General features: G+C 62.6%; 1 protein-coding gene across 1 annotated transcript in view; it reads left to right on the plus strand.

Moving 5' to 3' along the window:
* Positions 1–15105, plus strand: part of LRP1 (LDL receptor related protein 1) — a 76248-nt gene that overhangs the window by 54066 nt on the left and 7077 nt on the right. The window contains exons 43-72 of the mRNA XM_074374574.1: positions 1692–1896; positions 2257–2449; positions 3203–3328; positions 3523–3651; positions 4008–4127; positions 4294–4407; positions 4687–4836; positions 4913–5035; positions 5367–5483; positions 5633–5761; positions 6025–6147; positions 6230–6370; positions 6469–6659; positions 7516–7699; positions 7855–7940; positions 8116–8235; positions 8646–8833; positions 8966–9171; positions 9708–9896; positions 10400–10548; positions 10971–11064; positions 11181–11297; positions 11520–11639; positions 12007–12129; positions 12273–12398; positions 12816–12932; positions 13633–13739; positions 13844–13976; positions 14683–14802; positions 14926–15048. Of these exons, the coding sequence (XP_074230675.1) occupies positions 1692–1896; positions 2257–2449; positions 3203–3328; positions 3523–3651; positions 4008–4127; positions 4294–4407; positions 4687–4836; positions 4913–5035; positions 5367–5483; positions 5633–5761; positions 6025–6147; positions 6230–6370; positions 6469–6659; positions 7516–7699; positions 7855–7940; positions 8116–8235; positions 8646–8833; positions 8966–9171; positions 9708–9896; positions 10400–10548; positions 10971–11064; positions 11181–11297; positions 11520–11639; positions 12007–12129; positions 12273–12398; positions 12816–12932; positions 13633–13739; positions 13844–13976; positions 14683–14802; positions 14926–15048 (4163 nt within the window). The remainder of the gene's footprint in view (positions 1–1691; positions 1897–2256; positions 2450–3202; positions 3329–3522; positions 3652–4007; positions 4128–4293; positions 4408–4686; positions 4837–4912; positions 5036–5366; positions 5484–5632; positions 5762–6024; positions 6148–6229; positions 6371–6468; positions 6660–7515; positions 7700–7854; positions 7941–8115; positions 8236–8645; positions 8834–8965; positions 9172–9707; positions 9897–10399; positions 10549–10970; positions 11065–11180; positions 11298–11519; positions 11640–12006; positions 12130–12272; positions 12399–12815; positions 12933–13632; positions 13740–13843; positions 13977–14682; positions 14803–14925; positions 15049–15105) is intronic.

Consider the following 15105-nt stretch of genomic DNA (forward strand, 5'->3'; position numbering starts at 1 on the left):
GGGAGAGGCTCTCCCTTGGCCAGAAGGAGCAAGTGCTTTGGAGGACGGGGGAGGAGCCAGTGTGGACCCAGTGGAAGAGTCGGGGGCCTCCAGGTGGCCGGGTTAGAAAGCCATGGCAGTCCTGGGTGCTGACTGCCTACCTCTCAGGAAAGGCTCTCCTCCCCACCCTTCCCCACGGCTCAACTTGGAATCCACGGTGACGGCATGGATCGTTCTGCCTACTGCAGCAGTTTGTCACAATAAGAGGAAAGCCACTTCCCACCACGGAGTGAGCGGGCTATAGCTGGGTGTGGGCGTCCCTAATCGGGCACCGACAGGCACGGAAGACAACGCTAGCAGCTGCCCTGGGACCCCCATTTTGTCCTGTGGAGGCCGGAGGGAGATGCCTCCATCCACTCCCATCCTGATTCCCAGCACCATCCAGAATGCCGCCTCTTCCCGGATGGGGCCTTTAAAACCAGAGCCTCATCCTCACAGGCTTGGGAGCAGCCAGCCCCTCCTGGACGGGAGGGGAGCATCCTTCTCCTACCTGAGAATAGTGTCAGGATGGAGAGACTGGGGGAGGAGAGGTGTTAAAAAGAATGAGACCTGGAGAGGTTTGAGGAGACAAGTCCAGCAGCGGTGGCGAGGACAGCTCTGGCCAGAACAGCAGAGGGGGCAGGGCATGGAGGCCCGGGGCCGGGAGGCAGAGGGCACGTCCTGTGAGGGAACGGAAAAGCGGATCTGGCTCTGGTGTGGCACAGTGCTTCTCAAACTCCAGGATGGGGAGCAATGGAAAGTCTGGTTCCCTGGCCCCACCCCACCCTAACTGTGTGTAAATCTCTGGGACCGGGGACCCAGGAATCACCATCCAATGCGGGTGGTCTGAGGACCACACTCACACCCAGTGTAGTGCTGGACTAGCCCTGAGGCCTTCCACGCCCATCTCTGGGGCCCCTCTGCCCTCCGAGAGGAGCGCAGCGTGGCTGGCCGTTCCCACTCCTTTACTGAGAGGGAGCCGAGACTCAGAGGGGCCAAGAGGCTGGCTCAAGGTCAGAGTTAGTAGGGGGCGGATCTGGGGCTCAGATCCCAAATATGCAAGGGCCTTAAATTACGGTGAAGGCAATTCTCGGGAACTTGATGGTAGGATCCATGCACCCCCAGGACCTAGGACACACTGGACATTAAGCAAGGGTTTCCTAGGTGCCAGGAGAAGAGAGCAGTTAAGAATAAAATCATAGAAAATCCTCATGTCACAGGAACGGCTGTCATTTCATTCTCAGACCGCTCTAGGGGGCAGGTGGTATGGTTTTACCCCTGTTTCATAGAGCGGGAAACTGAGCCACAGAGGGGTTACGTGACTTGCTAAGGTTCCTAGCCAGTCAGTGATGGATCCAGGGCCGGAGGCCCAGTGCCTGACTCTCTTTGCTGCACTCTCAGTGAACGCAGATGGCTGCTTCAGACACTGAGAAACGCTTGTGCACATGCACACACACACACCAGACACACACACACACACACACACACGGGCTGTGTGGCAGCCTTTCCAGGGCTGTGTTGGCCTTGGCGGCTCTGCAGTTGCCTGTGGTGCTGGGGTCTGGTTCACACCCTGGCCGACCCCTAGGTCTGGTCATTGCGCACCCTGGCCTGAGCCCTCCTCAGAGGACTCCCTGGCTTTGGGTCCTGATTTCCGGGGCCCTCTCCTCCCCCAGCCTGATGTTCTGGACCAACTGGAACGAGCAGCACCCCAGCATCATGCGAGCAGCCCTGTCGGGAGCCAACGTCCTGACCCTCATCGAGAAGGACATCCGCACCCCCAACGGCCTGGCCATCGACCACCGTGCCGAGAAGCTCTACTTCTCCGACGCCACCCTGGACAAGATCGAGCGGTGCGAGTATGACGGCTCCCATCGCTATGTGAGTCTCCGGGCCGCAGGGTGGGTGGCACAAGGGGGCTGGCCCGGGGGCCTGCCATGTAGCCAGGGAGGAGACGGCCCAGGCACAGAGCAGGACAGAGGGAGGCCGCCTGGCGTGGTGGGAAGGATGACGAGGAGGACGGGAGGACGACGAGGGGGACGACGGAGGACGACGAGGAGCCCTAGCTGGCCATGACGTTGCCGCTTGGCCGTCCTCAGCCTTCTGGGCTTGGTTTCCTCATCAGTTAAGTGAGGGTGGTGGTAGGAGGCCTCTGCGATCCTGCGCCCTCTGTGACTGTCGGGGAGGGGTGGAGGCGGGGCAGGAGAGATCCCCTTGACGGTGCTGATGCTGTCACCGCAGGTGATCCTGAAGTCGGAGCCCGTCCACCCCTTCGGGTTGGCGGTGTACGGGGAGCACATCTTCTGGACCGACTGGGTGCGGCGGGCCGTGCAGCGGGCCAACAAGTACATTGGCAGCGACATGAAGCTGCTGCGCGTGGACATCCCCCAGCAGCCCATGGGCATCATCGCCGTGGCCAATGACACCAACAGCTGTGAGTGGGGCCGCTGCCACCCGCCTTGCTCTCCTGCCCACCGTGCCAGCATGTGCACACATGCTGCACCCTGGGCCTGCTCCCCCAGTGCCTCCTTGTGCTCACACGCACGCTCATACACACCTTCACCCCCGAGAAACTGCAAAACACTTAACACTCCTCTGTTCCAGCTCCCCCAGGACATCTGTGCATGCACACACACATATGCACATTCATACGTGGTTTCGTCCACATCTCTGGACCCCCCAGCACGTGCTTTAGTCGTTCCTCCCACCCAGAACCACACACACCCACCAGAAGCTGATCTCACACCCATCCCAGGCTCTGCCTGCTCCTCCCTCCGCGGGCATGTGCACAGACACACGCCCACACTCGCCTGGGTGACCAAGGGCCCCCCCCCACAGATCTGCAGCTTTCCGGGCCCCTCACACACTCCTTACACGTGCCCTAGGGCCCCTGCCACAACACACATGACCTCAAGGCTCCTTAGACTTGAATCTCCCCAGAGCAGGCCTCAGAGCCCCAATCACCCACATAAGAGCACACATCCTCCACCCCAGGCCCATCCCAAACACTCCCCCGGCCTTTCCACAGCAGCTCCTACCCCAGCCGTGAGCCACCGTGTCACAGCGGGTGCCACGGAGCCCGGTGGAGCAATGTGAGTGGGTGTGGCATTTTGTGTGAGTGGGTGTGGCATTCTGCGTGCACAGCAGAGACCGCTCTCAGCCCCCTGTACTCCGTTCCCTGCCTCAGGTGAACTCTCCCCTTGCCGCATCAACAACGGGGGCTGCCAGGACCTGTGTCTGCTCACTCACCAAGGCCACGTCAACTGCTCCTGCCGAGGGGGCCGCATCCTCCAGGAGGACCTCACCTGCCAGGGTGAGAGCCTGAGGAGGGAGGAGGGCGCCTGGGGGACCCTGGGCGCAGATGGGGACCGTCTCCTCCCAGACTGTTCAGCCCCAAAGCCTGTCATCAAGGAGAAGCAGGACGACCTCAGTTCCTGGGAGGAGACGGGTATGGGCTCTCGGGCTCCAGGGCGCCGGCTCACAGAACCCCTCCACCTTCCTCCCCAGCGGTGAACTCCTCTTGCCGAGCGCAAGATGAGTTCGAGTGTGCCAACGGCGAATGCATCAGCTTCAGCCTGACGTGTGACGGCGTCTCCCACTGCAAGGACAAGTCTGACGAGAAGCCATCCTACTGCAGTGAGCGCCTCCCCCAGCCCCAGGGCATCCCCCTCCACCTCCCCCAGCCCCAGGGCCCCCGCCCCGCCTCCCCCAGCCCCAGGGCACCCCCCACACCTCCCCTAGCCCCGACCCGGCCTCCTGAGTCACCAGTCTCGGCCCCTAGGAGAGAGGGCGTGGGAGTAAGGGGGGCAAAAACCCTCAGTCCAAGAAGGCGTTTGGGGAGCTCGTGAAGGGCAGAGCCTGAGGGCCCCAGAGCGGGAGCGCGCATTTGCCCAGGGAGCAAAGGCACGCACGACGCCTCGGCAGGGGCCGCCCCTCCCGTGTGGCTGCGGCTGACTCATGGCCTGTCCACACCCCCACCCCACCCCCCACAGACACACGCCGCTGCAAGAAGACTTTCCGCCAGTGCAACAACGGGCGCTGTGTGTCCAACATGCTGTGGTGCAACGGGGCAGACGACTGTGGGGACGGCTCCGACGAGATTCCCTGCAACAGTGAGTGGGACCCGTGCCAGGCCTCCACCCCCCAGCCCTGCCTCACCCTTGCTCCCCAGGCCCCGGGGAGTCTGGTTCAGGGCAGGGCACTGTATGATGGGCCTGGGCCTGCCTGGCCCCCACGGGGAGGACCCCGCTTGATGGCACCGGGCGGGCGCTGTTCTAGAGACGGCCTGTGGTGTGGGCGAATTCCGCTGCCGGGACGGAACCTGCATTGGGAACTCCAGCCGCTGCAACCAGTTTGTGGACTGTGAGGACGCGTCTGATGAGATGAACTGCAGTGAGTGATGCTCCCTTCCTGGGTGCCTCCGTGGCTCCTCTCTCCTCCTCCCCCCGGGTCCTCTTAGCCTTCCCACTGGCCCACGTGGTGGCCCCAGTCCTCTCCCAGCCTGCCCCATCCATTCCCTGGCGCCAGGTGTAGACAGAGCCCCCCCATCCCCAAGGACACAGTTCAACTTTCTAAAACACACGAAGGCACCATGGGGGCCAGCAGGTCCGTGGGAGGGTGTTTGGAGGCAACCTGGTCATCACCCTCATCCCCGCTCCCCCTCCCTGCCAGGCGCCACTGACTGCAGCAGCTACTTCCGCCTGGGGGTGAAGGGCGTGCGCTTCCAGCCCTGTGAGCGGACCTCCCTCTGCTACGCGCCCAGCTGGGTGTGCGATGGCGCCAACGACTGCGGGGACTACAGCGATGAGCGCGACTGCCCAGGTCAGGCCAGTGGGCCGAGTACGGTGGGCAGCGGACCCCCAAGGTGGCCGCGCCCTCATGCCCCCCTCACCCTCAGGTGTGAAGCGGCCCAGATGCCCCCTGAACTACTTCGCCTGCCCCAGTGGGCGCTGCATCCCCATGAGCTGGACGTGTGACAAGGAGGACGACTGCGAACACGGCGAGGATGAGACCCACTGCAGTGAGTGACCACAGCACCCGTGCACCTGACCTGGGCATCCAAAGGACTTGTGAGGGGCGGGGGCTTCACCAGAGCCACTAAGACCTTGCCCAGGCCCCACCTCTTGGTTCCCTCCCAGGAAATGCCCTCCTGGGAAGCAGGCACCCTGGGCATCACCCCTGCCTCTACCCAGAACCTCTGGCTCAGAGAGGGGGCCATCTCTCTAGCTCCTGCTGAGCCCCCGACAAATGGTGCCATGGGAAGCTCTCCCAGTCGTCCTGTGGCATCTGCCTGCCCAGCTGAGTGCCCTGCCGTCCCTCCCCCATCTAACTATGGCTTCCAACTGCCCCAGACAAGTTCTGCTCAGAGGCCCAGTTTGAGTGTCAGAACCATCGCTGCATCTCCAAGCAGTGGCTGTGTGACGGCAGCGATGACTGTGGGGATGGCTCGGACGAGGCGGCTCACTGCGGTGAGGGGTGCCTGGGGTCAGGTTGGGGAGGTGGCCATGGGAGGGACAGGCCTCCACACCCTGCCTGGGGGCAACGAAACAGTGGGGACGTCACCCTGGCTGCTCCACCCACTCCTGAGTCTCTCTGTGGCTTCCTGTTTCCTCCACAGAAGGCAAGACGTGCGGCCCCAACTCCTTCTCCTGCCCGGGCACCCACGTGTGCGTCCCTGAGCGCTGGCTCTGTGATGGTGACAAGGACTGTGCTGATGGAGCTGACGAGAGCGTCACAGCCGGCTGCTGTGAGTGGCGGTACCATGAGGACTGGGGCGGGCAGCTCATGGCCACAGTCTCAATTTGCAGAAGGGGAAACCGAGGTCAAGGAGAGGAAATGCTTCAGCAGGGGTCACTCAGGCGGCCAGTGGCGGAGCCCTAACTACAGCTCGGGTGTCCAGATGCCCCGTCCAGTGTTCTGCCTGTCCTACCATCGGAGCACGGGAAAGTCAAGGGGTGACAGCAGCAGGTCAGGCAGGGACTGAGGGGCTCTGTCCACCTCTGTCCACAGTGTACAACAGCACCTGTGACGAACGCGAGTTCATGTGTCAGAACCGCCAGTGCATCCCCAAGCACTTCATGTGTGACCACGACCGTGACTGTGCCGATGGCTCCGACGAGTCCCCGGAGTGTGGTGAGCCTGGGGCCGTGGCGGGAGGGGGCCCTGCCCTCGTCAAGCCCAGGCCACCAGCCTCACCTGCCCCCTCCATCCGCAGAGTACCCGACCTGCGGCCCCAACGAGTTCCGCTGCGCCAACGGGCGCTGCCTGAGCTCCCGCCAGTGGGAGTGCGATGGTGAAAATGACTGCCATGACCAGAGCGACGAGGCGCCCAAGAATCCGCACTGCACCAGCCCAGGTGGGCCTTGTGCATGGCTCCCTTCCCCATCTCGGCCCCTAGCCCCATCCCCGAGGCCACCCAGGACCCCACTGACCCGCCACCTCTGCCTTCCCCAGAGCACAAGTGCAACGCCTCCTCGCAGTTCCTGTGCAGCAGCGGGCGCTGCGTGGCCGAGGCGCTGCTTTGCAACGGCCAGGACGACTGCGGCGACGGCTCAGACGAGCGCGGCTGCCACATCAATGAGTGTCTCAGCCGCAAGCTCAGTGGCTGCAGCCAGGACTGCGAGGACCTCAAGATCGGCTTCAAGGTGCGTTGCGCCCTGGGCAGGAGCCTCCACACCCCAGAGCCTGGCAGGGACGCCCTTCTCCAGCCCCCATTCATTTGTTCACTCAACAAGGGCTAATTTGGCTCCTCCTCTGCCAGGCGGGGTCCTTGGCGCTGGGGACACAGCACTGAGCACAACAGAAAGCTCTGCTTGGTTGGGTCTGCATCTGTTTGGAAGGCAGAGCCAGCAGGCTTTGCTGGCAGACGAGGTCAGGGGCGTGAGAGAGGGAGGGGCGTGCAGATGCCAAGTCGGCACCAGATGTTCAGGTTTGTGGTTCGAGGAGGAGGCCAGACAGGAGAGAGTCTGGGAGCTGTCACCATAGAGACGGCATTTAAGTCATGAGTCTGGATGAGATCCCCAAGGGGGCCAGTGTAGATGGAAAAGAGGAAGGTCTAAGGCCTGAGCCCTGTGCTCAGCCACATGGAGGGCAGGGCGGTGAGGGGCAAGCAGCAGAGGGGCCTAAGCAGGGGCAGCCACTGGGGCGGGAGCACAGCCAAGTGAAGGAAGTGTTGGAGGAGGTGATCAGCTCTGTCAAACGATACTCACAGGCCGCGTAAGATGAGGCCTGAGCATCAAGCTCCGGATGTGGCGACATGGCGGTCGCTGGGGCCTCACTCCAGTTGTTTTGGTTGGGGTGAGAGCCAGACTGCTCAGTACCTGTCTGCTGCCTGCCCCCCTGGCCAGGCTGGGCTTCCCTATCAGAGCCAGCTACCCCGGGTGGAGGGAGCTGGAGGCCCAGGAGAGCTTCTGACCCCAGGTCTCCAGGGTGGGAGGCCTGCAGTTCCTGGGGTGGCCCAGACCCCTGCCGGTGCCCACCCAAGGCTCCCTGTGCCCGCAGTGCCGCTGCCGCCCTGGCTTCCGCCTGAAGGACGATGGCCGGACATGCGCTGACGTGGACGAGTGCAGCACCACCTTCCCCTGCAGCCAGCGCTGCATCAACACCCACGGCAGCTACAAGTGCCTGTGCGTGGAGGGCTACGCCCCCCGCGGCGGTGACCCCCACAGCTGCAAAGCTGTGACTGGTGAGACGGGCACTTAGAGGCTGTGCGGTTGGCCTGGGCAGCCGGCAGGGTTTGTGGTGGAAGGGCTGGGACGGCCAAGCTGAAGACAGGCTGGGGATCTGGCGGGGCTGGAGGGTGCCTCAGCCGGCAGCTGAGCCAGGACCCTCTGTCTGCAGACGAGGAACCATTTCTGATCTTCGCCAACCGGTACTACCTGCGCAAGCTCAACCTGGATGGCTCCAACTACACGCTGCTGAAGCAGGTGCCAGACACAGCCCTCCTCGCCCCACCGACCGCCCAGCCCACAGCTGCTTCCCTCGCCCTGCCCAGCCCTTCATTCTCCGCACTTGGGCCCATGATCATCACCCTCCACTGACTTCTCCAGCCATCCACATCCTGACTCTTTGGTCACCCCTCTGCCCACCCCCCAAATCCAGGGCCTAAACAACGCTGTCGCCTTGGACTTTGACTACCGAGAGCAGATGATCTACTGGACGGACGTGACAACCCAGGGCAGCATGATCCGAAGGATGCACCTTAATGGGAGTAACGTACAGGTGAGGCCGGGAGCCGAGAGCCAGCCCCAGGGTCCCTCCCCGAAGGCCATCTCCCCTCCTGCCCACCCAGCCCACTGAATTACGGCTTCTCTCCCCCCCCCACTGAGCCACTTGCATGACTCTGCTTGTCCTCACTCCTCTCTCCAAGCCCAGCGGGCAAGGTCTGGGAGAGTCCTCTTGCTCTTTCCCTGATCAGCAGTAAGTCCCCCCTTATGCCTGACCTCCCTTAAACCTGTGCTCTTGAGCACTGCGGGCTTTGGGGTGTGGTCTCTCACACCTAGAGACCTCTTTCCCTGAGCCTCAGCTGACACCAGGGCCAGGGAGGGCCTTTTCCATCTGCTGTTCTCCCAGAGAGGCTGAGAGTCCTGCCCAGGTCACCCAGGGCCCTTCCTTCCTGCCCCTGCCCACAGGTGCTGCACCGGACGGGCCTCAGCAACCCTGACGGGCTGGCCGTGGACTGGGTTGGCGGCAACCTGTACTGGTGTGACAAAGGCCGAGACACCATCGAAGTGTCCAAGCTCAATGGGGCCTATCGTGCGGTGCTGGTCAGCTCCGGCCTCCGTGAGCCCCGGGCTCTGGTGGTGGATGTGCAGAACGGGTATGTGGGTGAGGAGGGCTGGGGAGCCCTGATAGCAGCTGGTGCGCTCAGGCGTCCAGACCCGGCCTCCCCTCAGGCTCCAGGTGGGACCAGTCCCTGATTTTCAGGGCTCACTGCCCACCCACCTGCCAGGTACCTGTACTGGACAGACTGGGGGGACCACTCACTGATCGGCCGGATCGGCATGGATGGGTCTGACCGCAGTGTCATCGTGGACACCAAGATCACATGGCCCAATGGCCTCACACTGGACTACGTCACCGAACGCATCTACTGGGCTGACGCCCGTGAGGACTACATTGAGTTTGCCAGCCTGGATGGCTCCAATCGCCGTGTTGGTCAGTGTGCCAGTGAGACTGCTCAGACACAGCAGACCTGGTGGGGATGGGAGGGTCTGAAGCTACAGGGGATCGGGATTTGGGGGCAAGAGTGGGCTTAAAAGCCAGAGGGCATGGTCTGAGGACGCCACCCACCAGAGGTCTGGGGGTTCAGAGCACCCCGGGTCATGCCCTCCTGGACCCTCCCAGGCATGAAGCCACCACCAGCACCCTTGGGAAGGAGAGAGAGAGGTGGTTCCCAGTGATAGGCAGGTGGGAGTGGGAGGGCTGGGGCTGGGGTTCTCAGCGTGCCCCCACTTCCTGGCAGGGGCTCTTCAAGTATTGTGGAGCAGGGACCTGCTGGCAGACAGGCCTGGAGGAGCTGGGTTCCAACTCCGCCACTTACTAGCTGTGTCCCTTGGGGCTGTTGCTGGGGCTAGGGCCCACCTCGTAGGGATGCTGTGGGGTTCAGGAGGCCCAGCGGGGAAGGTGCCTGGTGCTGCTCGGTGCTGACAGGCTGCCTGGCCCTCGCCCCTCCTACCCCGCCCCGTCCGCAGTGCTGAGCCAGGACATCCCGCACATCTTCGCTCTGACCCTGTTTGAGGACTACGTCTACTGGACCGACTGGGAGACAAAGTCCATCAACCGTGCCCACAAGACCACGGGTACCAACAAGACGCTCCTCATCAGCACGCTGCACCGGCCCATGGACCTGCACGTCTTCCACGCCCTGCGCCAGCCCGACGGTAAGCGGCTGCGGAGTGAGAGCCCGCCACCAGGGAGCAGGGCACGAGGGCTTCCTGTCCGACCCTCCCCCGGCACCGACTGAGCAGTGCTTGCAGACACCAGGAGACTTGGGAGGCTGTACAGACAGGCTGCGATCTGGCTCTCAGGAGCTGCAGCAAGGCCCTGAGGCCCGTCCAGCAGGCCGGACCCCAAGGCAGGCAGGGCAGAGCTGAGGAAGGGCATGAAGGAGGCTGCGGCAGGGTTCAGGCCAGGCCTGGTCCTGGGAGCTCGAGAGAGTCCTCTCCTGTCTCTGGCTTCAGCTTCCCCTGAGAGAGCAGGCTTTGGCTCTGTCCCACCTCTGCCCAGGGTAGATGGGCTATCTATCAGGCTAGGCAGCCTTTCAAAGATTAGAAAATGCATCACCAGCCAGTGCTGCCGTCCCTCCACCGGAGCCAGGGGCTTGGGAAGCAGTGGTCCATAACCTGGGCCAGTCAGCTGCCCTTGAACTGCCTGTCCTCCGCAGTGCCCAATCACCCCTGCAAGGTCAACAACGGCGGCTGCAGCAACCTGTGCCTGCTGTCCCCAGGGGGCGGACACAAGTGTGCCTGTCCCACCAACTTCTACCTGGGCAGCGACGGGCGCAACTGTGTGTCCAACTGCACTGCCAGCCAGGTGAGGCTCGGCCCCAGACCCCACTCACTGATGCCTCATCCCCCCACCAGTACCCCCAGCTCCTCCTTGGACCCCAGCACCCGCTCTAGTGTCCTCACACACCTGGTTTTCCCACGCTAACACCCCCACATTTCTTGCCTACCTCTTGTCTCCCCACAGCAATACTTTTACACCCGTCACCTCATACAAACACCCCCATACCCTAACCCTGACCCCCTACCCATCCTCCTAACCCCCACTTCCACACAGACACCCCTCGCCCGGCCTTCCCGCACTCCCCACATCCCAACCTTCCATCCAGCTCAACCTCCCCCCGAGGTACCTGACCCATTGCTTCTCTGAAACATCCCTGCCCCTCAAAAGAAAACCTCCTGAGTTCCCCAGACCCCCACCAACCCCTCTCGCCCCCGCCTGCCCTCCAGTTTGTGTGCAAGAACGACAAGTGCATCCCCTTCTGGTGGAAGTGTGACACGGAGGATGACTGCGGGGACCACTCGGACGAGCCCCCGGACTGTCGTGAGTGCCTGGGCGGGGTGGCGACAGGGTCCTGCGTCAGGGCTGCCTGACTCCCGAGGCCCGGGCCGGCCACACCCACCACCGGCCCTTCTGACGCTGATCTTCCCTCCTGGCAGCCGAGTTCAAGTGCCGCCCAGGACAATTCCAGTGCTCGACAGGCATCTGCACGAACCCCGCCTTCATCTGTGATGGGGACAACGACTGCCAGGACAACAGTGACGAGGCCAACTGTGGTAAAGGGCTGCCCGGCCACCAACTACCCTCCTGCCCTGCCTTTCCCCTCCCTGGGATTCAAGGCTTTGGTAACTGTGCTCCAAGGGCGGGGACGCTCAGCCCACAGCAGCCGCCTCTCCAGGCTGGACTTCTGCTGCTCCAGCCCTGAGCCTGAGGGGGTGGGGCCCTCGCCCTGCCCCCGAGTCCTCCATCCACCGTTACTTACCCTCCCCCACCCACAGACATCCACGTCTGCTTGCCCAGCCAGTTCAAGTGCACCAACACCAACCGCTGTATCCCTGGCATCTTCCGCTGCAACGGGCAGGACAACTGTGGAGACGGAGAGGACGAGAGGGACTGCCGTGAGTGCCTGGGGCAGCGGCAGGGAAGGGGGTGGCGGGAGACGGGCATGGAAACACGATTAGCGTTGAAACCTGCCCCCTTCCCCGCTTCTTCTGGGAGCTGCGCTGCTCTCGAGTAATGTTATTAGATAAGCAACATAAATTATATGAGGCGTGACTTGGTTTGCTCATAAAATCGTCGTGCTTGGTATAGAGATGTGCAAATCCAGAAAACAAAAAACACCAAAATTGGAGATAAACTGTCCCTTCCTCCCGAAAACTTGCTGTCAGGACCAGGGCCAGGGCCAGGCCTTAGAAGAAGACAGTGATCTTGAACTGTGGTGGGAGGTAGAATGGGCAGGTCCTCATTCTCTCCCCAACCCCACAGCCGAGGTGACCTGTGCCCCCAACCAGTTCCAGTGCTCCATCACCAAGCGCTGCATCCCCCGAGTCTGGGTCTGTGACCGGGACAACGACTGTGTGGATGGCAGCGATGAGCCCGCCAACTGCAGTGAGTGTCCTGGACTCCACCCTCCCTCTACAACGCCTGCTCCTCCCACCACCCCCACGTGCGACCCTGTTGGTGGCCACTCCCCCCAGGCCCCACCTTTGCAGCACATTTCTCCCCTTCACCACCGGGCCACCCCCTTGCAGCCCAGATGACCTGCGGAGTGGATGAGTTCCGCTGCAAGGACTCGGGCCGCTGTATCCCAGCACGCTGGAAGTGTGATGGAGAGGATGACTGTGGGGACGGCTCAGATGAGCCCAAAGAAGAGTGTGGTGAGCTTCAGGGAAGGCACTCTGCCTGAGCAGTGGGCACAGTGTCCGCTGGCTGGGGAGGGCCGGGGCTGCCTGCTAACTGGGTCCCTGCACGGCCTGTGCCCACTGCCTCTTGTCTAGTTCCCATCCCCACCCCCACCGGCACTTCATCGGCACAGACCTGTGCAGACTTTTCTCTGCCCACCTGATGGCATCTCTTGATCCCCTCCCCAAAGCAGCTCCCCTGAATTGTGTCCCTTCTGCCCTATCAGCTGCCGTAGACTCCACATCTCAGAACACAGCCTAGGCTCCCACCGCTGACATTTGTCAGGCTGGAGTGCCCACTCTCCTGCTCCTGGGCATCCTGACCGCATCTGTCCGAGACCCTGACGTCCTTCCCCGACTCTGTCCCTGATTGCCCCAATGTCTGCCCCCTAGACGAGCGCACCTGCGAGCCCTACCAGTTTCGCTGCAAGAACAACCGCTGTGTGCCAGGCCGCTGGCAGTGTGATTACGACAATGACTGTGGGGACAATTCCGACGAGGAGAGCTGCAGTATGTCCCCTACCCCGCCCCACACAGCCCAGCAGGTGCCCTTCCCTGGGAGACCTCGGGCACCTCCCTGCTCAGCATCTCTGCCCCTACCACCACCAGGCTGCACTAGGGCAGGTGGCCGCCTCCCAGGACTGGGGGTCAGGAGCCCACTCCCTCCTCACCCCAACCCACCCCACTCCATGTTGTGTATTTGAGTTTGTGCCATTTCACCTCATCTCATGTTTCTCTCCATTTTCACACTGTCCTCTCGGGGTTGCAGAGGTAGGTGTCTCTGATGTGCCCGTGATCCCACCACATCCCCTGCCGCTGTCCCAGAGCCCACCTGTCCCTGTGCTGTGCCAGCCCACCATCCTTTACTGGCCTCTCCTTAAACCCTGGTGCTTGTCTTAGTGGTCTTGTCCCTCCCCTTCCCTCCCCATACACAGTCTGTTGTGAGGGCAGGGCCAGGGGCCGTACCCTCTCTCATGTGTCTGCCCCAGAGGGGTAAGTGTGAGCATCCTCTGGGCCCAGCTGGTCCCCTGAGGGCAGCCAGTTAACTTGCCCAGGATTGGCTGAGCATCTTGGTCATTATGCCAGTCAACTGTGGCCTTCAGGGACACAGGGATGGGTGACATTGCTCTTCAAGGGCTGGAGATGCCCTTGAAGGCTGAGTCCCTATGCTCACCCTCCTGGGGCCTGTCTCTCCCCTGTCCTTCCCCAGCCCCTCGGCCCTGCTCTGAGAGTGAGTTCTCCTGTGCCAATGGCCGCTGCATTGCCGGGCGCTGGAAATGCGATGGGGATCATGACTGTGCAGATGGCTCAGATGAGGTGGGCAGGGAGACCAGAAGGAGGGAAGGGTGGCCTCAGAAGAGTCAGGGCACGGCCGCAGGGGTGCCCAGATCTGACCAGGACGCCTCCTTCCATGCCCACAGAAAGACTGCACCCCCCGCTGTGACATGGACCAGTTTCAGTGCAAGAGTGGTCACTGCATCCCCCTGCGCTGGCGCTGTGATGCAGATGCTGACTGCATGGACGGCAGTGATGAGGAAGCCTGTGGCACTGGCGGTGAGCCCCTGAGCTTGGCTCCCCAGCCCTCCCGCCATCCCCCCAACCCCACACTAGCACTTAGTCAAGGAGCGAATTGGGTTGAAATCCAGCAGAAACCTTTAGACTGTGTCCTTCCAGGCCCCACCCCACAAGTTTCTACATGGCAGGTACTGCCCTGAGAAGCAAAGTCACTGCTCACTTCCCTTCCTGGGGCAATGAGGCAGCACCTGCCCCCAGCTGACCAGGCTGGGCTCAACAGCCCAGAGAGGGCAGTGGGAAGCCCAGGTGAGAGAAGGCTGGGGCTTGGTGCAAAGACCCCAGCAGCGAGGGCAGAAATCCTGGCTCTGTGCTGATGGGCCAAGGACAGGGACTGGAAACTAGGTCTCCTGACTCCCTGCCCAGTGCTCTTCCTCTGTCCGGGGCATTGAACTACAGTCGGCCCAGGACCCTGCCACGACCACCAGAGAAAGAGGGCCCGCTGGACCCCTCTGGACACTCTTCCCCTCAAAGGCTTCTTGCCCCTAAACACCAGAGGAGGGAGTTCTGCCTGGCTACCCAGCCGGTAGAAAGTTAGGAAACCCGGGTTGGAGTTGGAGGTACCACTGCTTTCCGGCTCTTCCCTCTAGGCCTCCGCCTCTGGAGGGAGGGGTCGAGGTAAGACCAGGCCCCCAGCAGCCTGGGGCTCAGGGCTCATTTTTCACTCTTTGCTCCCCCTGGTGCCCAGTGCGGACATGCCCCCTGGATGAGTTCCAGTGCAATAACACCCTATGCAAGCCACTGGCATGGAAGTGTGATGGCGAGGACGACTGTGGGGACAACTCAGACGAGAACCCAGAGGAGTGCGGTGAGGCTCCTGGGCACTGGCGGGGCTCTGGGCAGGGCGGGGCTCTCACGCTCCCAGGTGGCCCGAGGCCCGCCCCGAGGCTGATTCTGACTCTTGTCTCCTCCCGCCACCTGGCCGCTGCAGTCCGGTTCGTGTGCCCTCCCAACCGGCCTTTCCGTTGCAAGAACGACCGCGTCTGCCTGTGGATCGGGCGCCAGTGCGACGGCACCGACAACTGCGGAGATGGAACTGATGAGGAGGACTGTGGTGAGCAGGGGGCCAGTGAGAAGGAGCCTGGGGTGCCTAGAGTGGGTGTCTACCTGT

This window comes from Camelus bactrianus, chromosome 12, assembly GCF_048773025.1.
Source record: "Camelus bactrianus isolate YW-2024 breed Bactrian camel chromosome 12, ASM4877302v1, whole genome shotgun sequence".
Taxonomy (NCBI): Eukaryota; Metazoa; Chordata; class Mammalia; order Artiodactyla; family Camelidae; genus Camelus; species Camelus bactrianus.